The sequence below is a fragment of the Budorcas taxicolor genome, chromosome 2 (genome assembly GCF_023091745.1).
Source record: "Budorcas taxicolor isolate Tak-1 chromosome 2, Takin1.1, whole genome shotgun sequence".
Classification (NCBI taxonomy): Eukaryota; Metazoa; Chordata; class Mammalia; order Artiodactyla; family Bovidae; genus Budorcas; species Budorcas taxicolor.
In genome coordinates, this window is record NC_068911.1 from 68,234,958 (window position 1) to 68,257,898 (window position 22,941).

A 22,941-nucleotide genomic window follows, 5' to 3' on the forward strand; every position below is an offset into this window, starting at 1 on the left:
AATCTGTTATTTAAAAAATCATACTTCACTGAGCTGGTGAGGTGAGGAGGGTAAGTTCTGAGGGGATCTTGCTTCTGGTGCAAAGTGTCTGGCTGGCCAGGTATGACTTGCTCCAGGGACAGTGCCCAGAGGGGGAGAAAAAGCAATCATAAAAGTGAGATCATCTAAGTTTAAGAGGCTTTGTATAACCAAAATTGAGGCCTGCTGCTGCTGCTGCTGCTGCTGCTAAGTCGCTTCAGTCGTGTGTGACTCTGTGCGACCCCATAGACGGCAGCCCACCAGGCTCCCCCGTCCCTGGGATTCTCCAGGCAAGAACACTGGAGTGGGTCGCCATTTCCTTCTCCAAAATTGAGGCCTAAAATATACCAAAACTCTGAGATTCATATACATTTTTGGTGGGGGTAGGGGAGAGAAGCCAATTTCCAAAATTAATAGGATTTGATTTATATGAAGAGTAGACTATTTTATTTTTTAATTAAATTTTTTTTACTTAAAATTTTAATTTTGGCCCCACAAACCGGCACCTGGGATCTTATTAGTTCCCTGATCAGGGATCAAACCAGCACACTCTGCGTTGGAAAAATGGAGTCTTAATGACTAGACTACCAGGGAAATCCATATCATAGACTACCAGGGAAATCCATATCATACATGCACACAGCTCCAATAAACTTGGTTAACTTGTATTCTAAATCCAAAGGGCCAGAACCAGGATGGTATGGGGACAGGACAGACACCTAGACAGCAGCAAACAAGGAGTGACAGACAGCTTCCGGGTAGTCGGGAAGAGTCAGGCAAATAAAACAAAAACAGGCAGAACTTAAAAAAACACAAAAGCCAAACTGAGGCACTTGATGTTGAAACAGATAACATACATACTTCAAAATCACCATATTATAATACAGGATACTAACATGTTCAATACACTGAGCCTCAATCATTAAATAAAAAGAAAATGATACCCAGCATACTTCAGGAAAGCAGTCTTATTAAATAGCACTTATAAATACCATTAAATGCTGTTTCTATTAGAATTACTAAATTATGCCAAGTTTGGAAGATTAATTGGGATAAACTTGATATTCATCCCAATTAAACTTGAAATTAACTTCTGTGTGATGCTGAATAACTGAAGACTCACTGTTCATAAGTATTCCATTTGGCTTTTGGCCATTTGTTTATTGCTGGGTATCCAGAAATAAATCTTGGGTTCTAACGCAGAGTAGTCTGATCAACTTAAAGATTTCAGCAGGTTTGTAGAACTCTGGGTAATTTGAGGTTATCACAATTTACAAAACATGGACAGAAAATCCTTAATTGGCCAAAATATCTGGGGGATGATAAGACTTGGGGAGGTATGCTAGGATTAGGTTAGGTTAGGTAGGTAGGCTAAGTTAGAAGACACAAATAACATTTCCCACATTTTCTATCATAAGCCTTTTTTCCCTTGAGCTTGCTACTAATATTAGAAGGAACATACTTGAAACATCAGTATAGAGAAGAGGGAATGGGATTTCATCCCATCTTGGTCCATCGCACATACCAGCTTTGTGGCCCTGATTTAACTTTTCTAAACCACAGTTTCCTTATCTGTAAAATACAAATAATACCAGCTATATTACTGTCTTGATGAAAAGTAATTTGAAGATATGTATCAAAGCTCTTAAACCTCTTCACACACATACCTTAGTTCTATGGGTATCTCATTCCTAAGGAAGTAATCTCAAACAAAGGAACAACTGCTCATAAATGATGATGGCATCACTGATAACAGCAATAATCATCTTAAATGTCTTGATTGTCCAACAACAGGAAAAAAACAATGCCACAAGATTCACTTGATTTGCGCCAATAAAAATTAGATTAACAAAGAAATTTTAATAATCTAGGAAAATGATCATCCTATAGGGTTAATTTAAAGAGGCATGAAATCTTAAACTACGAACTCAAACAGGTTAAAAAATACCCATGCCAAAAATCCTGTAGGAAAACACACTAAAATTTTATGACCATGTATTCCTGGTGATAGGATTTGTAGAAATAAATTAATAATTATAAGCCAGAAATGCTTTGATTTGGCCCCAATTCAAATGAACTTCAAATCACAGTTCATTACCTTTCATAAGCGCCTGTCATTCCCTCTGGGAAGGAGAAAGACCTATCAATATACGTCAACTTGTAACACTCTCACAGAGAAGCAGGGTGTGTGTGCCTATTGTCAGCGCTCAGCTGCAAGCCAGCAACAGCTCTCACAAACCGAGAGAGAACAGGGTGTAGCGAGAGCCACTGCTCACGTGTAACACGGAGGAGTCGTGCTGCTGTCTCAAATACCTGCTTCAGCATCTAAGCATCAGTGGGGCTTTTGGTTGTTTGTTTTCTTTTCTCCTATAATTTCCTTTATTACTCACTTTTCATTTTTTAAAACCCCTTTTAATTCATTCAATATAAACTCTGTAAGATAAAACTCCCATTGTTTAAGTTTCTACTGTACATTTATAAGTAGAATTCAGCACACAAAACAATTTTAGGCCTGTGTTGCTTGTCTTCATTCAAAGGAAAGAAATTCAAAGCTATTCTATTTGTAGAGGCATTCTTCTTGCAGAATTTGACTGCAGAATTCTTTACAGGCAGGTAAAAATCAATAGTAGGTAAATAAATAGAAGAAAATCAAGGTTAGCCAAATTAAAATGGAAAGAAGAGAGGCTCCCTTTTATATAATTTTCCAGCCCTGAAAAAATTATTGCATCCTCATGTTTTACGTTATTATTGTTCACTCTCCCTAATACCTATACTCCTTCCCTAAAAGTGATGAATAAAGTATACAAATTCTTTAATTATTTCAATTTTGCAATTTGACTGCTTTACAATTCTCTTTCAGGTAAACCCAAACAATATCAAGCTTAAGTAACATCCACTTTTGATTTCTGTAAGCTTCTATGAGGGGCAGCGTCATTGCTTGTTTCTGCTGTGGATATTCTGGATTAGGACTTCTAATGATAGAGGCCAAAGAAGAAAAAATTGACCATCTAAATCCGAAGGGTGTTTTTAAAATGAGATTCACTTTAATATCCATAATCTGTTGGGATGTTGAATTCTCAAATGAACCTCTAAGGTTGTTAAGATAAATATCCTATGAAGTGCTGAAAAGGTAGAAGCAAAGCAATAGAGATAATGTAAAACTCAATTGAGGAAACGATAAGGTGCATTCACAAGCTGATAACGTACAGAAGATGAAAGAGCACAAAAAAATTGTATTCTCTTCCCAGTCAACCAGTTGGTCTCTAAGTTTGGCTATGCTTTGGAGATCTGCCTCAGAGTAAAGCTGCCTTTTTATATGACCCCATTGGTATTCTCTGTAGTTGCATATTTTTGTATCAATAGGGGGCCTCCCCAATTATGCTCTGATAACCTGGATAATTAAACAGAGACTCCTGGTCTAAGTATTTTCCACAAATAAAATGTAAAACTTTGTTACTGATTAGAGGCTCTAACTCTCACAAATCAGATCTTCAAATACCACCAAGGAAGATCTTACAATGAGGCTGCTGCACGCACGGTACCTTAACATCAGCAGACACTTTCACGGTACCTTAACATCAGCAGACACTTTACTCTCAAGTTCTCTTTAATTTTTGACATGACAAAATGTATAAGCATATTGCTATATCATCTAATGAGTTGATGAGGAAATGCAAGAATCAATACAAAAACATTATCAAAAGGCAAGTGATAGACTAAGTTAAGGCAAGTGATAGAAAAGTTCCTTCGGATAGTGAACAAATCATCAACATGAAAAATCACTGGAGTTTATAGGTACTCAGGAGACTATAGCATTATCTTGCTCTGAGAGGTGCATTTTTCTGAAAAGCCTGCTGTCAGAGAATACAAACCCCACAGAGGTACCAAGCGAATTCACCACTGATAAAACTAAACTGGCTAAATATGAAACTCAAAAGTTCATGAGTAGGATGGGATGTTGATACCACCATGAGTCAGCCATCAACATCCATGGTCAAAAGTACACCCACAGATTTTTTAGAAACTCATTTAAATGAGAGTACATTTCCTGATTTGTATGCAGCTCGTCAATTCTCTAGGGACAGCTTTCTTTTTTTTCTCAACAATTATTGTAATGAAGAATGAAAGTGAACAGCATTTTAAACATCTATAAGTAGTAATATATGAAGGATAAACCAAAATTTCAGGATTTATTCCTTCCACCATTCTCTGAAATAACCTTTGTCTATTACATCCACAAAAGCAATAATATGCTATGCTACTGCTGCTGCTGCTAAGTCGCTTCAGTCGTGTCTGACTCTGTGCGACTCCACAGATGGCAGCCCACCAGGCTCCACCATCCCTGGGATTCTCCAGGCAAGAACACTGGAGTGGGTTGCCGTTTTCTTCTCCAATGCATGAAAGTAAAAAGTGAAAGGGAAGCCGCTCAGTCATGTCCGACTCTTCACGACCCCATGGACTGCAGCCTACCAGGCTCCTCCGTCCATGGGATTTTCCAGGCAGGTTCTATAAATGAAAAACTCAGCTTTCGTCCTTCTTCACTGCCACGTTTCTCTCTCCTGTGGTTTTCCTTTAACACTCACATGGAATGCTTCACTTCTGACACTTCTGGTCACCCTGCATGGTGGGGTGGGTGAGACAACAAGCAAGTCTCCAATAACAGCTGGATGTCCTACAACTTAACTCAATTCTGACACTATCTACCTGGAGATACGGTCAGATCTCACAGGTCAGGGTTCAGTCCCTCAAGTCTGGGCTCCCCACCCCTCCTCCAGATGCCAGTGGCAAACGCAGGTTATCACTTTTGCTTTTGACCAATCAAGCTATAGGTCAGAGGTGCCAACTACCTTCTCCTTGGGTTCGATTAATTAGCTAAAGGAACTCACAGAACTCAGGGAGACACTTACTTACATTTACCAGCTTATTAAAGAATATGACACAGGATATGGATGAACAGCCAGATAAAGAGAGACATAGGGCACAGTCTGGAAGGTCCCTATGGAGGTGAGGTGTGTCATGCTCCCGTGTGGATATGTTTGAATCCCACACTGCTGGAATTTTATGAAGCTTCCTAACATTAGCCATGGTCAATTATTAAATCCACTTCCAGAGCGTCTCCCCTCCCTGGAGGATGGAGGGGGTGGGGCTGAAAATTCTAAGCTTCTAATCATGACTTGGTCTTTCTGGTGACCAGACCCATCTAGGACCCCATCCAGAGTTGCATGTCTAGGACAGAAGATGCTCTTAGTACTTTGATCACTCAGGAATTTAGAAGGGTTTCAGGAGCCTTATGTCAGACACAGGCTCAAAGACAAATAATAGGACAATAGATGCTCCTAATGTTTTTATCACTCAGGAACTGACAAGAGTTTTAGGAGCTTAGTGCCAGGAACAAGGGCCAGAGATGATAATGTATATATATCTTACAGTTGCTTTCACAAAATAATGCCTCATAACCAAACAAAAGAGTACTATCACATGTATTCAGCCTCTGCCCCCATCACAGGCACTAGCCTGACCCATGTTCTCTACATACCTCAGTCACCAACCACCTATTCAGTAAAGAATGGATTACACTGATTTAAATTCATACTACATGATCTCTCAGTTCATTAAGGACCTTTGATCATATGTGACTTTTACAAAAACCTGCCCACCCTCCCTAAAATACCAGTACCCTCCATTTCTTGCCCTGTTCTCTACTCAACAGATATCAATAGCTTTTTGAAAGACTGGTTGAATTAATTAATGTCTTCCCAATGAATATTTAAATTCATGAGGTCAGAGTCCATGTCAGATTTTCTTACTAACCTATCCCCATTAAGAATGTCCGGCACATGGAAAGTGAAGAGTAAAATCCTTGAATGAATGAATAGTAGGAAAGGAGAGGACTAAAATCATATCTTTTTCCTACAGAACAGGGTTGAGGAAGGCGGAAAGGAGCATTAACAGGGAAGAAGGGAAAGCTGGAGGAGCAACAAGAGTGGCGAGGGACACTAGAGATAGAACTTTCCTATATCTCAAGGCTGTTTAAAGAGTTTATAAAGAGAACATCTAAAGTTTAAGAACTCAACTTGTTTCTGTAACATGTTCAATAAGTAATCAATCAACGACTAGAAGAAAAAGGCTGTCGGAGCCTGAACACCAGGGAAGACATTAATGTCTTCATTTGAGGTTTAAACAGAATTGAAATGCCACATACAGTATCAAGAATCAAATTATCAAGTTTTAAGCAATGTCAACTTCCCATCAAAGGTCTTCTATTTGTTTTTAACATGTCTAACAATTAACCCTTTTCTAAGGGCCTTTGCACTCATTTCACATACCAGCAAAGTAGTGCTCAAAATCCTTCAAGCTAGGCTTCAACCAAGAAATGTGAACCAAGAAATTCCAAATGTACAAGCTGGATTTAGAAAAGGCAGAGGAACCAGAGGTCAAATTGCCAACACCCGCTGAATCATAGAAAAAGGAAGGGAATTTCAGAAACACATCTACTTCTGCTTCATTGACTACACTAAAGACTTTGATTGTGTGGATCACAACAAACAATAAAATTCCAAAAGAGATTTCTCACGTGCTTCCTGAGAAACCTGCATGCAGATCAAGAAGCAACAGTTAGAACCAGACATGGAACAACGGACTGGTTCCAAACTGGGAACGGAGTACATCAAGGTTGTATATTGTCACCCTGCTTATTTAACTTACATGCAGAGTATGTCATGTGAAATGCTGGGCTGGATAAATCACAAGCTGGGATCAAGATTGCCAGGAAAAATGTCAACAACTCAGACACACAGATGATACAACTCTAATGGCAGAAAGTGAAGGGGAACTAAAGAGCCGCTTGATGAGGGTGAAAGAGGAGAGTGAAAAAGATGGCATAAAAGTCAACATTCAAAAAACTAATATCATGGCATCCAGTCCCATAACTTCATGGCAAATAGATGGGGAAAAAGTGAAAACAGTGGTAGATTTTATTTTCTTGGGCTCCAAAATCACTGCAGACAGGGACTACAGCCACAGAATTAAAAGATGCTTGCTCCTTGGAAGGAAAGCTATGACAAACCTAGACAGAGTATTAAAAAGCAGAGATGTTACTTTGCCAACAAAGGTCCATATCAAAGCTATAGTTTTTCCAGTAGTCATATATGGATGTGAGAGTTGGACGATAAATAAGGCTGAGCACTAAAGAATTGATGCTTTTGAACTGTGGAGCTAGAGAGGACTCTGGAGAGGCCCTTGGACAGCAAGCAGATCAAACCAGTTAATCCTAAAAGAAATCAACCCTGAATATTCATTGGAATGACTGATGCTGAAGCTGAAGCTTCAATACTTTGGCCACCTGATGCAATGAGTCAATACATTGTAAAAGACCCTGATGCTGGGAAAGATTGAGGGTAGGAGGAGAAGAGGGCAACAGAGGATTAGATGATTGGATGGCATCACCAACTCAATGGATATGAGTTTGAACAAACTCTGGGAAATGGTGATGGACAGGGAAGCCTGGCATGCTGCAGTCCATGGATGGGGTCACAAAGAGTCAGACATGACTTCGGGACTGAACAACAACAAGGGCTTTTAAAAGTACTTCTCCATTTAATTAAATAAGAGAGAAGCTCTTGAACTTTCAACCAATTTATAGGTAATAATCCTATTGAGCAACTGATCATAATTAATATGCTTACATTTTATAATTGTATTCTATAAAATATTTTCAGAAAATTATATTACTCATTTTAAAATTATTTTTGACATATAGTTGCTTTACATTACTATGCCAATTTCTGCTATATAGCAAAGTGAATCAGTCATACATATACATATGAAAGTGAAAGTCACTCAGTCATGTCTGACTCTTTGCAACCCCACGGACCCTGTACAGTCCATGGGGTCTCCTGCATTGCAGGTGTATTCTTTACGAACTGAGCTATCAGGGAAGCCCACATATACATATAACCCCACTTTTTTTTTATGTATTACTCATTTTAAGAATGCGTCAGCATGATTAACACATGCTCCTTGGTTTCCATGGTAACAATTACAGGGCCAGGCTCTTGACCACCATTTGTGTGTGTTAGAGAGGCACCAACATTCCTCCTTGAGAATACACCATTGCCCCTACAACTTCACAGAGAAGGGCGGGACCACCATTAGGACATATAGTCTTATTTGGCTATCAAATGAGGATGTAATTATCTTCCATGTTTGGCTAAGTCCAAAGTCATAAAACTCTCCGTTTAACCAACAATACATAACAGCAGTAGTCCAGGTATCTATTAAAAAATATTACTTCAAAGTCATTGGTATCTAATGTTATTAACTATCATTACATGTGAAAAAACAATATTTATGGAAAATTTTCTGAAAGAGATGCATTCCACCTATTTTTAAAACAGCCTAAAATCTATCCTGGTATTAAATTGTGTGTGCTAAGTCGCTTTAGTTGTGTCCAACTCTTTGCAACCCTATGGACTGTAGCCTGCCAGGCTCCTCTGTCCCTGGGATTTTCCAGGTAAGAATACTGGAGTGGATTTCCATGCCCTTCTCCAGGGGATCTTCCTAACCCAGGGACTGAACCCATTTCTCTTATACCTCCTGTCTTGCAGGCGGATTATTTACCACTAGTGTCACCTGGGAAGTTTTAAACAAACAAAAAGCTGTATATTGGCTCCCTCAGAGACATACTCTCCTTTAATGTCCCTTTGGCATTATGCTATCAAGATATATTGAGAGCCCTATGAAACGCATTACTGAATTCACTATTGGGATGTTGTGGAGGATATTGTTCATCACACTGCACAGTATCTTCTCCATGAGGTTGAGGAGATCAACAGGTTCCAGTATTATCCTATTTAATATGAAAGTGAAAGTGTTAGTTGCTCAGTCATGTCCAATTCTTTGCGACCCCATCGACTGCAGCACGCCAGGCTCCTCCATCCATGGGATTTTCCAGGCAAGAATACTAGAGTGGGTTGCCATTTCCTTCTCCAGGGGATCTTTCCAACCCAGGGGTTGAACCCAGATCTCTGCATTGCAGGCAGATTCTTTACCATCTGAGCCACTGAGGAAGCCATACTTACTGATTATATTGTTGTAATATACTTACTTATTAGTTATTCTTCTCTGGCAGAAATAATTTTCATTTGTAAATACTGAATGATGAAATAACTGTGCTTCCTTTTTTGTGCTAATCATGAGAAATCACAGTTTTAATGATCATATTAAAAAAGAAGAAAAGCTTAAAATTAATTATCTAAGTTTTCTCTTTAAAAAGCCAGAAAAAGAGAGCAAGTTAAACCCAAACTAAGTAGGATAAAAGGAGGAAAAAAGCATAAATCATTGAATTTCTCAAATAATAGAGAAAATCAACTAAAAATTGGTTCCTTTAAAAGATTAACAAATTGAGAAGCTCCTAGCAAAGTCAGTCAAGAAAAGGAGAGAGCAGACAAAAAAATAATAGTATGAGATATGAAGGAAGAAACATCACTATATATCCTAAGGACATTAAAAGGATAATAAGAGAATATTAGGAACAACTCTATGCCCATAAGCTTGATAACTTAGATGAAAGGGACATACTCCTTGAAACAACTTATCAAAATGGACACAAAAGAAACAGAAAACATGAGTACTCTTCTATCTATTAAAGAGATTGAATTTGTCACCAAAAAGCTTCCCACAAAGTCTACTCCCACTCAGAAGACATCTATAAGACATTTTAAGAGGAAGTAACATCAATATGCATGCATGCTAAGTTGCTTCAGTCATGTCTGACTCTTTGCAACCCTATGAGCTGTAGCCCACCAGGCTCCTCTGTCCATGGGATTCTCCAGGCAAGAATCCTGGGGCAGGTTGCCATTTCCTTCTCCAGGGATCTTTGCTACTCAAGGATCAAACCTATGTGTCTTATATCCCTTCCATTGGCAGGCAGTTTTTTTTTTTACCACTAGTGCCACCTGGGAAGCACAACATCAAAATTATACCACTCTTTTAAAAATAAAAGAAATAGAGAAAAAGGAAATGTTTCCTGGTTCGAGGAAATCCATTCTTACCCCTTGTGTTCAGCTTTGTCCTGGCAATCCTAGCCAATGCAACAAAGCAAGAAAAATGCATAATAAAAGACATAAAGATCAGAAAGAATAAGTAAAACTACCAGTATTCACAGACAATAAGATTGTCTAGATAAAAATATGAGGAATTTACAAAACAACTACTAAAACTGAATAACTGTCCTAAAGTTGCACAATTAATAAAATCAAAACTGGATTTGAGCACAAACAGTATGGCTCCCAAACTCTTAACCCCTACGTTAAACTTTCTACTTAGAGAAGAGCATGCAGCTACACTGGTATTAGCCAAAAACCTCAACACAACCACTACAGTATATATTTGTAGCCTCATCTGATGCTTTGGAAACAGAGGTTCAGAGAAATTAATAATGTCACCAAGATCACAGGGCTAAAGGGTTGGAAGTGGCAAAATTTGAATCCAGGTCTGGCAGACCTTAAAACAAGGTTGAACTGAAAATATCATATTTTCCAGATTGGATAAGGAAACAATGAGAAGATCGAGATCCAGATGGTAAGGTCCTAAAACAAAGCAGTAGAATCCAAAGGCCAAGAGAAGAACTGGCGACTGGTTAGGTATAACAAGGGACATAGGAAATGCAAGACACAGGTAATGCAAAGTTTTGAGAATGATAGTTTCATTAATAAAACAGAAAAGCAAGGAGGAGAAACTGATGGAGAAGAGAGTTAAGAAAGATGGAAACAGTTTTAAACAAGCTGAAAATCAACTTGTTAGGCTAAGGATAGTTTTGACAGCAAATGATAGAAAACCTAACAGAGTGGTTTCCAGAAATACAGTATATTTTTCTTCACAAAACAAAAAAGCTGAAGGTAGGCAACTATTGATTTAAATTCAGCAGCTGTACAAAGTCAGAACTAAAGTCTGTGCTTCTCCTGGCCAGTCCTTCTGGCATTATAATATGGGTACCATAGGCCCAAGGTAGTAATTTCAGGCAGAAAAAGGAGTGTTAAACACATCTGTATCTTTCATCAGTAAGGCAAAAGCTATCCTAGAAGCCTCTAACAGGGTTTTACTATGTCTGATTGGCCAGAAGTGTATCCCATCAGCACCAAGCCTCTAGGGAGGCTGGAAAGATAGGTATTTTGTTTTTTCTAACCTCTCTAGCAGAAGCAGGTGAAGGAAAACAATATCTGCCCCAGATTATTAATGGGATATTTGATATGGGAATGTCCGACAGGGAAACAAAAGGGCATCTAGTCTAGAAGATAGAGCACGGATACAGAATGTAAGCAATGTGCACAGTTAAAACACAGGAATGCATTGGTGCTCTAAGGAGAGCGTGAAGAGAACGCAGGGTAGCAATGGTGCTTTGTTTTTCTGTCCATGCAGGGAAAGCAAGTAATGCACATGGATGCAGCTGAGTAAACACGGCGCCCAGCGCCTCTGCTCCAGCCGGTCAGATTGTTTGCTTTCCCTTGTGTGACTGGGTCTTTCCCTGTCCTCCTCCCCACCCAGTTAGTTCCATCCTCTTTCTCTTTCCTCGGTCTCTCAGTTTTCCCAAGTTTGTCTCTCCTTTCTCTTTCCTTCAACTTTGAATTAAAGGTTGTTGTTGTTTAGTCGCTAAGTCATGTCTGATTCTTTTGTGACCCCATGGACTGTAGCCCGCCAGGCTCCTCTGTCCATGGAATCTCCCAGGCAAGAATACTGGAGTGGGTTGCCATTTCCTTCTCCAGGGAGTCTCCCCAAGTCAGGGATTGAGCCCACGTCTCCTGCATTGGCAGGCAGATTCTTTACCACTGAGCAACCCGAGAAGCCCATGAATTAAAGTACTGGAAGAAAATCTCACTCTTCACTGCCACCATTCAAGAGCATAAAAATAGATTTAAATCTATCTAAAGAGAAAGTAGCTGCCTTGGGTTTAGGGAGATGAAACAAGATAAGAAGCAGCTACTCCAGAAGGGCTATGAAATCGTATAAGCACATAGAAAATTCGAACTAAAGAGCATCTGCCCATCCTAGCCTCACTGGAGGAGCATGAAGTCCATTTGGGGGAAGCTAAACTAAGACAAGACAAATTTGCTTTGCTGAGTACGACTCTCCCTGACGACTCTTTAAGGCTTCCAGTCTGTGTTCAGGAGACCAGACTGTAGGACCAGGGTGAGATGAACCAGGTACCTTTTTCTCAGGCCTACTGCTTTGTGAGCACACCATTCCCCATGTGCCTCTGATCTGAGGTGGTCCAGTTCTGATTGAATTTTTCCTTGCCTATATCCTAAAAGCACAGGTGAAATAAGCACCACAGAACTTAATCTTGATTACACACGAGGGTGTGATGTTCTCTAAATGCTCCACACGTACATTCCCATGTTTTGGAGCTACCATGAGATGTCCCTCAAGAAGTTATAGATAAGATAGTGGCCAAGCATTTACATTTCAAGAACAGTATATTTGCTAACATCACAAAAAGAGATCACTTGACATGGACTCATAATGCAAGTATATAACCCTTCTGTGAAAGACTGTCAAAAAAAAAAAATCAAATCAATTAATAAAACCAATCAAGCCCTAGAGCCAAATACCAATTTACAGGAAATACAGGTGTCAAAAGGACATATTAAAAGACACCATGAAGGTATAATTAAAATTCAGACTGTAAAAATCTACCTGTTTCTTCAACAAATGTATCACAAGGAATAAAAAGAGAGAGCTATAGGGAAAATCCAGAGATTGAAAAAGACCTAGAATTGTAAAGTAATTAGCCTCCAATTAAAATAAATAAATTTATATTAAAAAATAATACTAATAAAAAAACCTAGATACATATCAACTAAATACAACTTATTTGGATCCAAATAAAAACAAACTGCAAAAAAGAAAAAGTCATGAGATAAATGGGGAAGTCTGCACTCTGACTGGATATTTGATTATATTAGGAAATTAATGTCAAATTTTAAAATATGTGACAATATACTTAGAGTCCTTAGGTACTAGAGATATATATGTAAATATTTACAGATAAAATGATACTATATGGGACTTGTAATAATTCTGGGAGTGGTGGGGGACAGTTCAGTTCTGTTCAGTCACTCAGTCATGTCCCACTCTTTGAAATCCCATGAACTGCAGCATGCCAGCCTCCCTGTCCATCACCAACTCCTGGAGTTTACGAAAACTCTTGTCCATTGAGTAGGTGATGCCATCCAACCATCTCATCCTCGGTCATCCCCTTCTCCTCCTGCCCTCAATCTTTCCTAGCATCAGGGTCTTTTCCAATCAGTCAGCTCTTCACATCAGGTGGCCAAAGGATTGGAGTTTCAGCTTCAAAATCAGTCCTTCCAAAGAACATCCAGGACTGATCTCCTTTAGGATGGACTGGTTGGATCTTCTTGCAGTCCAAGGGACTCTCAAGAGTCTTCTCCAACACCACAGTTCAAAAGCATCAGTTTTTCAGCACTCAGGTTTCTTTATAGTCCAACTCTCGCATCCATACATGACCACTGGATAAACCATAGCTTTGACTAGACAGACCTTTGTTGACAAAGTAAGGTCTCTGCTTTTTAAAATGCTGTCTAGGTTGGTTATAACTTTCCTTCCAAGAAGTAAGCATCTTTTAATTTCATGGCTGCAATCACCATCTGGAGAAGGAAATGGCAACCTACTCCAGTGTTCTTGCCTGAAGAATCCCAGGGACAGGGGAGCCTGGTGGGCTGTCGTCTCTGGGGTCACACAGAGTCGGACACGATTGAAGCAACTTAGCAGCAGCAGCAGCAGCAGCAGCAATCACCATCTGCAGTGATTTTGGAGCCCAAAAAAATAAAGTCTGTCACTGTTTCCCCATCTATTTGCCATGAAGTGATGGGACCAGATGCCATGATCTTCATTTTCTGAATGTTGAGCTTTAAGCCAACTTTTTCACTCTCCTCTTTCACTTTCATCAAGAGGCTCTTTAGTTCCTCTTCACTTTCTGCCATAAGGGTAGTGTCATCTGCATATCTTAGGTTATTGATATTTCTCCCAGCAATCTTGATTCCAGCTGTGCTTCTTCCAGCCCAGCGTTTCTCATGATGTATTCTGCATAGAAGTTAAATAAGCAGGGTGACAGTATACAGCCTTGACATACTCCTTTTCCTATTTGGAACCAGTCTGTTGTTCCACGTCCAGTTCTAACTGTTGCTTCCTGACCTGCATACAGATTTCTCAAGAGGCAGGTCAGGTGGTCTGGTATTCCCATCTCTTTTAGGATTTTCCACAGTTTTTTGTGATCCACACAGTCGAAGGCTTTGGCATAGTCAATAAAGCAGAAATAGATGTTTTTCTGGAACTCGCTTGCTTTTTTTGTGATCCAGCGGATGTTGGCAATTTGATCTCTGGTTCCTCTGCCTTTTCTAAAACCAGCTTGAACATCTGGAGTGCAGAGCAGCGGCTGCGCAGTGCAGGAGGGAGTGGCCGAGAGGAGATACCCTACATCCAAGGTCAGAAGCAGCGGCCGAGAGGAGTTACCCCATGTGCAAGGTCAGGGGCGGCGGCCATAAGGAGATACCCCACATCCAAGGTAAGAGAAATGCAAGTAAGACGGTAGGCGCTGAGAGAGGGCATCAGAGGGCAGACAGACTGAAACCACAAACACAGACAACTAGCCAATCTAATCACATGGCCCACAGCCTTGTCTAACTCAATGAAACCAAGTCATGCAGTGTGGGGCCACCCAAGATGGACGGGTCATGGTGGAGAGGTCTGACAGAATGTGGTCCACTGGAGAAGGGAATGGCAAACCACTTCAGTATTCTTGCCTTGAGAACCCCATGAACAGTATGAAAAGGCAAAAAGACAGAACACTGAAAGAGGAACTCCCCAGGTCAGCAGGTGCCCAATATGCTACTGGAGATCAGTGGAGAAATAACTCCAGAAAAAATGAAAGGATGGAGCCAAAGCAAAAACAACACCCAGTTGTGAATGTGACTGGTGATAGAAGCAAGGTCTGACACGTAAAGAGCAATATTGCATATTATGCAATATCAGGAATGTTAGGATTGTTAGGATACTGGAATATTAGGTCCATGAACTGAGGCAAATTGGAAGTGGTCAAGCAGGAGATGGCAAGAGTGAACATCAACATTCTAGGAATCAACGAACTAAAATGGACTGGAATGGGTGAATTTAACTCAGATGACCGTTCTATCTACTACTGTGGGCAAGAATCCCTTAGAAGAAATGGAGTAGCCATAATAGTCAACAAAAGAGTCCAAAATGCAGTACTTGGATGCAATCTCAAAAACGATAGAATGATCTCTGCTCATTTCCAAGGCAAACCATTCGATATCACAGTTATCCAAGTTTATATCCGACCAGTAATGCTGAAGAAGCTGATGTTGAACAGATCTATGAAGACATACAAGACCTTTTAGAACTAACACCCAAAAAAGATGTCCTTTTCATTATAGGGAACTGGAATGCAAAAGTAGGAAGTTAAGAAACAGCTGGAGTAACAGGCAAATTTGGCCTTGGAATACAGAATGAAGCAGGGCAATGGCTAATAGAGTTTCGCCAAGAGAATGCACCAGTTATAGCAAACACCCTCTTCCAACAACACAAGAGAAGACTCTACACATGGACATCACCAGATGGTCAACACTGAAATCAGATTGATTATATTCTTTGCAGCCAAACATGGAGAAGCTCTATACAGTCAACAATAACAAGACCAGGAGCTGACTGTGGCTCAGATCATGAACTCCTTATTGCCAAATTCAGACTTAAATTGAAGAAAGTGGGGAAAACCACTAGATCACTCAGGTATGGTCTAAATCAAATCCCTTACGATTATACAGTGGAAGTGTGAAATAGATTTAAGGGTCTAGATCTGATAGACAGAGTGTCTGAAGAACTATGGACAGAGGTTTGTGACATTGTACAGGAGACAGAGATCAAGACCATCCCCAAGAGAAAGAAATGCAGAAAAGCAAAATGGCTGTCTGAGGAGGCCTTACAAATAGCTGTGAAAAGAAGAGAAATGAAAAGCAAAGGAGAAAAGGAAAGATCTACCCATTTGAATGCAGAGTTCCACAGAATAGCAAGGAGAGATAAGAAAGTCTTCCTCAGCTTTCAAGGCAAAGAAATAGAGGAAAACAATAGATAGGGAAAGACTAGAGATCTCTTCAAGAAAACTAGAGATACCAAGGGAACATTTCATGCAAAGATGGACTTGATAAGGGACAGAAATGGTATGGACCTAATAGAAGCAGAAGATATTAAGAAGAAGTGACAAGAATACACAGAAGAACTGTACAAAACAGATCTCATGACCCAGATAATCACAATGGTGTGATCACTCATCTAGAGCAAGACATCCTGGAATGCGAAGTCAAGTGGGGCTTAGGAAGCATGACTACGAACAAAGCTAGTGGCGGTGAGGGAATTCCAGTTGAGCTATTTCTAATTCTAAAAGCTGATGCTGTGAAAGTGCTGCACTGAATATGTCAGCAAATTTGGAAAACTCAGCAGTGGCCACAGGTCTGGGGGACAAGTGGGTATGAATAAAACAACATTGAATGTGACTTGATGACTGTTGGAGGCAAAGAGGGTGGAACAATAGAATTATTATACTATTCTTCTTTTATATATGTTGAAATTTTCCATAATAAACTTCAAAAAATAAAAATTAGAATAGAGCTATGGCATGCCATGTCATTTTTTTTTAAGTATTCACATCAGCCAAGAAAATAAGGGAAAAACAGAGGCAGATGCTGGTGCCCAGTCAAGCCCTTTCTATGGCAGAGGGGCCCATTTTGAGGACTTGCCCTCAAGGTTGCAGAGGCTATTTCATCCCTGAGGAAGAGGATGCCTCTGGACATCTCACCCCGGTCCCAAAAGTACTTTCTATAATTAGGGAGCTGCCCTGAAGCTGAAGGTAAAATGATGGCTACAGTACAACACAGCAATACAACACAACATCAAGAGAGGCACAGGAGGAGTAGACAGGCAATTGTGATGACGCCTGAGTTGTGCTATTACATTGTTGGACAAAGTGTAACAAAGAGTCCTATGGGAGCACTCAGAGATCCTCTAACTGGAAGAGGTGATGACCAAACTGCCCTGAAGAATTCCCAGAACTATCTTCTGATTATAATTCAATTCCCAAGTTCCGTTGCTCTAGGAAGAGGATGAGCTGGCCAGAAGTTGTAAGTGTCCTGATCTCCTGGCAGCTTTGCCTCTCATCGTAAATACACCACATGGCCTTCTAATAACAATTGGATTTCCATACAGCTTGCCTAGAGAAGGAACATGTTAGCCAAAGGATGGCAGTATCCACTTCTCTGAAGCTCAGTTCCGTTCAGTTCGTTCAGTTGCTAAGTCATGTCTGACTCTTTGTGACCCCATGGACTGCAGCACGCCAGGCCTCCCTGTCCATCACCAACTCCTGGAGCTTACTCAAACTCATGTCCATCGAGTCGGTGATGCCATCCAACCATCTCATCCTCTGTCGTCCCCTTCTCCTCCTGCCTTCAATCCTTCCCAGCATCAGGGTCTTTTCAAGTGAGTCCGTTCTTCACATCAGGTGGCCAAAGTATTGGAGTTTCAGCATCAGTTCTTCCAATGAATATTCAGGACTGATATCCTTTAGAATTGACTGGTTGGATCTCCTTGCAGTCCAAGAAATTCTCAAGAGTCTTCTCCAAAACAACAGTTCAAAAGCATCAATTCTTTGGTGCTCAGCTTTCTTTTATAGTCCAACTCTCACATCTGTACATGACTACTGGAATTATCAAATTAATAAACTTTCTGATTTTTATAGGTTCTGAGTGGTTGGCGCCTATATATCTATCCCTGAAAAAAATGCATTAATTCTTGATGTGCTGACAAGTCAGAATTTCAAGATTGTAAGACCAGCCCTGAATCCTGGGTAATGCCATCCCTTGGAACCTGCCTAGGTAAACACCAGCCTTCCCCGGCCTTCTGCTCTGCATGCTTCTTTGATCTTCTAGATTCCTTAAGGCTGGGACTGTGTCTGATGCTTCTTTGATAGCTGAGTCATCCTCTTTCACCATGTCTGCTAAAAAGCATTCTTGTTTTTAACAAATCTGTTTCTTGATTTCTTTCACTCTCATTCAACCCCATCAAAAATAGCTAACTCAACATCTATTTAGGAATCAAGTCAGATGCAAAGAACTATGTAAGGGGCATTTTTTTAAATGAAAAATTAATAATTTTAAAACTGTTCAGCTATTTTGAAAGATGACAACATTTTTCACATACTCATACTATATTAGCTTCCTTTTCTGCTTAGGTGGTCCACAAAAAGTTTAATCAACCAAGGATCTCCCTCCACACTATACTTTTAACTGAAGATCAAGAAACCAAACATCGTCAACTCCTTCCCAGACAAAGAACAACTTTCACCTCCAGTGATTTCTCTGTTGATCACTTAGGTAGATTCTTTGACCTGTAACAGGGGATGGCAAACTTTTTCTTCAAATATCCACAGAGCAAATACTTCAAAAGCTGCGAGCCACACAGTGTCCGGCTACTGCACCGTGAAAGCAGCCAGAGACAGCATGTAGCCAAATGAGCATGGCTATGTTCCAGCAAAACTTTGCTTGTGGACATTGACATTTGAATTTCATATACATTTCATGGGTCACAAAAGATTAATCTTGTGGTTTATTTCCAACCACTCAGAAATGTGAAAAACATTCTTAGCTCAGGAGACACACAAGCAGCTGTCGGATCTGGCCCATGGGCCATAGTTTGCCAACTCCTGCTCCGCAGTGACGAATATTGGCAACAGTTCACTATACGTACTGTGAATGCGTGTGGTCCCTTCATAACACACCCTTACCAACCATGAGAATTACTATCTGTAACGGTTCTTAAATTCACAAGTGGCAAAACTTACAAGCTTGTGGGAAAAATATTTTCACTAATATTTTTTAAAATGGTCAACACATTTTTAAAAGGTATTTTGCATATTAAATATCTTTTATAAAAATATCTTTTACACATCTCAAATCCCAAATAGTGGGGTACTGTGTAATACATTTCTAGTTACCATCCCTGCTCAAAAAAAATTTGTAAGATAAATGAGGCAGCGCTAAGCTTGTTTTGCTTTGACAATGTTTCCTGTTGAGACTTTGTTCAGTGTATTTTTATTCATCCAAATGTTCAATGGCTTTCTGATTTTTAAAATTAGTATTCATACACTCTCACCTTCTGAGTTGTACCATAATCCAAGAACTTGGATGTGTGATATAGAAAAAGCTTTAGATTTTGTTTCTTCAGCCTAATCCACTGCTGCTGCTAAGTCGCTTCTGTGCAACCCCATAGACGGCAGCCCACCAGGCTCCCCCGTCCCTGGGATTCTCCAGGCAAGAACACCGGAGTGGGTTGCCATTTCCTTCCTAATCCACATATCTACATATTTTTAACCTCCCTCCCCTTACATAAGCTTATAGAGCATTGCCTATCTATGACAACTTCCTAGACACACTTAACAAATATTTCTACTGGATTATTTTCCTTGTTTTTGTTTATTTGTTTGTTTCAACTTTCATTACACATCCTTTACTCCTGCAGACTTTCTACTTTAACTCCCCTTTTTATTTCCAATCCGCCGTTGCTCTTTTTCTAGCTGTCCACAAAAGTTGACGCTTGCATGATACATATATCTAAACTATATTTCCCAGCTGTGGAAAAGGTCCCAGCATCATTTCCCCCGACAGGACATCAAGGATCACTGTGCCATTTCCTCTTTGCTTCTGTGTGTGCTTGCAAAAGTCCATAATCGAGAGTTTTAGAAAAGCAGAGCATATGTTTTTATACTCTTGATTTGGTCACAAGAGGAATTTGTGGTTGAGATGAAATGAGGATATTTATCTGCCATACCTAAGTGTCCTTGTTCACACTGCTCCCAGAATTTTCTGCCTGAGAAAATTCCCCACAACCTCCAAGGACAGGAACCTGTGGGAAGCATCCGCGGCAGACCTGCCAAGGCTCTCTGCATCCCCAAAGCATTTCATGTATCTCCATTAAAGCACTTACGACTGCATTGCGCTTGCTTGTTTATGTAACTGTCCCACCCCCACCTGCCCACCCCACTAAGTCAATAAACAACTTTCATCTTTTCTTTTTTTCCCCTACCTCCCCCATGCCCAACACAGTGCCTGGAACAGAGCATCAAGATTGCATTTCTCAGAAATATTCAGGGCAGTGTCCCAAAAGGAATGACTTTGGGGGCTTCCCCAGCCAACTTTCATCAGCATCCTTAATCTCCCTCCTCCCCTAAAAAGTCAGCAATCTAAGTAAAAATGCTTAGATTTTTAAAATTGGAAAAAAAAAAAACCTACTTGAAAACAAGTATCTCAAGGCCCTCTTATCAAGAGACTGCCACTCTTAAACTCTTCTTCAAAGAAATTCTAGCAACAACACCGTGGAAAATGCAAGGTTCTCTTAACACTACAAAATAATGTGCTTATATGGCACCTCACAGTTTTCACATTACTTTCATGATTTTTTTTTTTCCATTTAGCCCACTAATCCTTGGTAAGACAGATAGCGTTAGCCTTATTTTTCAGTCTCTCAAGGAAATAAAAGTGACATGTCCAAGATCAGAGCTTGTGGTTGATGACAGCTCTAGGCCTAAAATACTTAATTTGATTACGGGTTAAATCTTACATTGATCTGTCTACTCTCCAGCACTCCAGGAAAATTAGGCTTGGTATCTATGGAGGATTCTACCCCCAGCTCCACCCTTGAACATTCTGTAGTATCAGATTAGATTGTGACACTATGTTCTAAAAATCCATTCCAAACAAAAATCATTTGGGCAAATACACATTATAAAAAGAGTCAAATATGCCCCACTTATGTTAGTATTGTTCTATGATTTTTGCCATAAGTACTTACTGACTAGAGGGTTGCCAGTGAATTACTGACTGTTCGAAAAATGGCATGCCATGAATTTCTGCAAATGGAAACATGCAGTCTATTATCTAAACAATTCACTCAGGAGGAAGTACCATTATTTATAAGGACAAGAGCTTGATTTTCTCTTCTTTGATAATTTGTCTTTCCTAAACTATTAAATTTAGATTACTTCTCACATTAGCAGGCTCTTCACTTAGCTTCTCTACATAATTCTCTATGATTTAAACGTCACTTCAATTCTCTTACTATTTATTGCACACAACTCTTTTAATATTAGCATATATCATCTTAGACGTAAATAGGGCAATGCCTGCCAAAACATCTTGCTACTGTGTGGTAATTGAAAGGCAAAATTATTCCTCAGATATATTAAGTTATTCAAATGAGCCACCTTTAGTTTTTTTCAAATTATTTAATTTTTTCAACAAAGGCCTATATAGTAAAGTATGCTGAGCATGTCACACTTAAGATTTTCAAGTTTGATCTGGTTTCGAATCTGCTAATTGTAAAAATTTCAATATGGCAGAGTGCAAAATATTTCCCCCAAATGCAAATAGAGATGTCATGCAGATAACTGCAAGACATGAATCACTGCCCTGCTGCATCAAACTGGAAAAATCAGAGGCAGTTCACTCTGCAAGATTTCTTACCCAGTTCTTAAAAGTTCAGATGCATCACCTTTTAATCAGGGTAATAAGCTAATTGCTAACATACTGGGTAATGTTTACCGCTAAACCCATAATCTGGACAAACAGAAAATTATGCTGTCAGAGCCTGCAAACAACTGCAGTCCGCTGTTACACACTGCACCGTCCTTACACAGGGCTGTCGTCGGGAGTTACAGTGCTTTACGGTTTTAATGTTTTTAGAGTAAGGGTCTCTTCCCGAGAGGTAGGGTATTAAGACGAAAGCAGTCTCCCGCGTGACCTTCCTAACACAGACCTTGAGCGAGCGACTGCGGGGGCAGAAGCTGAGAATTTCAGAAGGCACTCGACAGCTCAACTGGGTCCTTCACACTTGGCTTTCAGGAACAAAAAAAAAAAAAAGCACGTTACTCTGCACCTGCCTCTCCACCCACCCTCCTTGAAACTTATTTACCCCTAAGGATCTAAACAGCCAGCAGAAGGTAGGAATCTAGTCTCTCCGGTGATGCCTAGGAAAATAAACCCCTGACCCGAGCGCCGAGCCGGGAGTCGAGAGGGGCAGGGGGCGAGGAGAGCTTGAAGGAGGGGCGAGGGGGACCTGGAGGGGCTGGGGCTCCCCCCACTGCGCCTCAATTTCTCCACCACGTGTGAAAATCTGGCGCACCAGGTGCCCCATGACAGACCGGGATCTGCGTCTCCTGGTCCCAGGCGCGGATCCTCCGCTCCCTCCCCGCTCGGGGACCCTCCTCCCGCGGCCCGGGCGGGCGTCCCCGCGGCGGTCTCCGGGCAGACAGCGCGCAGAGCCCCGGCCGGCGAGGGCCCTTCCCCGGCTACCTTTTATCCAGGCAGGCGATCCACTCGGCCGAGGAGGAAGAATGGGCAGCGTGCGCAGCGACCATGATGGGCAGCGGCGCGGTGTCCCCAGGCTGCGGCGACCTCCCGCGCTCGCTCTGCCTGCGCCTCGCCCGCGCCTCGCCAGCCGCGCGGACCCGCTCCTCCCCGCCCGCCTCGCGCCCAGCGCCGCGGCGACGCGCCCGCCCTCCCCGCGGCCCGCCGGGCGGGGGGCCAGCAGGGAGGGGACCCGAGGGGCGGGCCGCGGGGACCGCGCTGCACTGCGGCGCCCGGGGGCGGGGAGTCCCGCGGTCCCGCCCGCCGCGGGGAGGGGGCTGGGGGGCGACCCCGGGTGGCAGCCACCTGCGACAGGTGGCTGCTGCGTCTCCGGGAGACCTGGGCCGCACCCCTCACCTCGGGGCCTCCGGAGCGGGGAGGGAGCGAAGGCGCCGCGGGTGGGGGTGGGGGTGGGGGGACGGGGACGGATGTCAATGTCTAT

At 41.3% G+C, this 22,941-nt stretch overlaps 1 protein-coding gene across 1 annotated transcript in view; it reads right to left on the bottom strand.

Annotated features, from left to right (window-relative positions):
• RAPGEF4 (Rap guanine nucleotide exchange factor 4) overlaps window positions 1-22,510 on the bottom strand; it is a 326,591-nt gene extending 304,081 nt beyond the window's left edge. The window contains exon 1 of the mRNA XM_052635961.1: window positions 22,446-22,510. Within this exon, the coding sequence (XP_052491921.1) occupies window positions 22,446-22,510 (65 nt within the window). The remainder of the gene's footprint in view (window positions 1-22,445) is intronic.
• Between the last annotated feature and the right edge of the window lie 431 nt (window positions 22,511-22,941).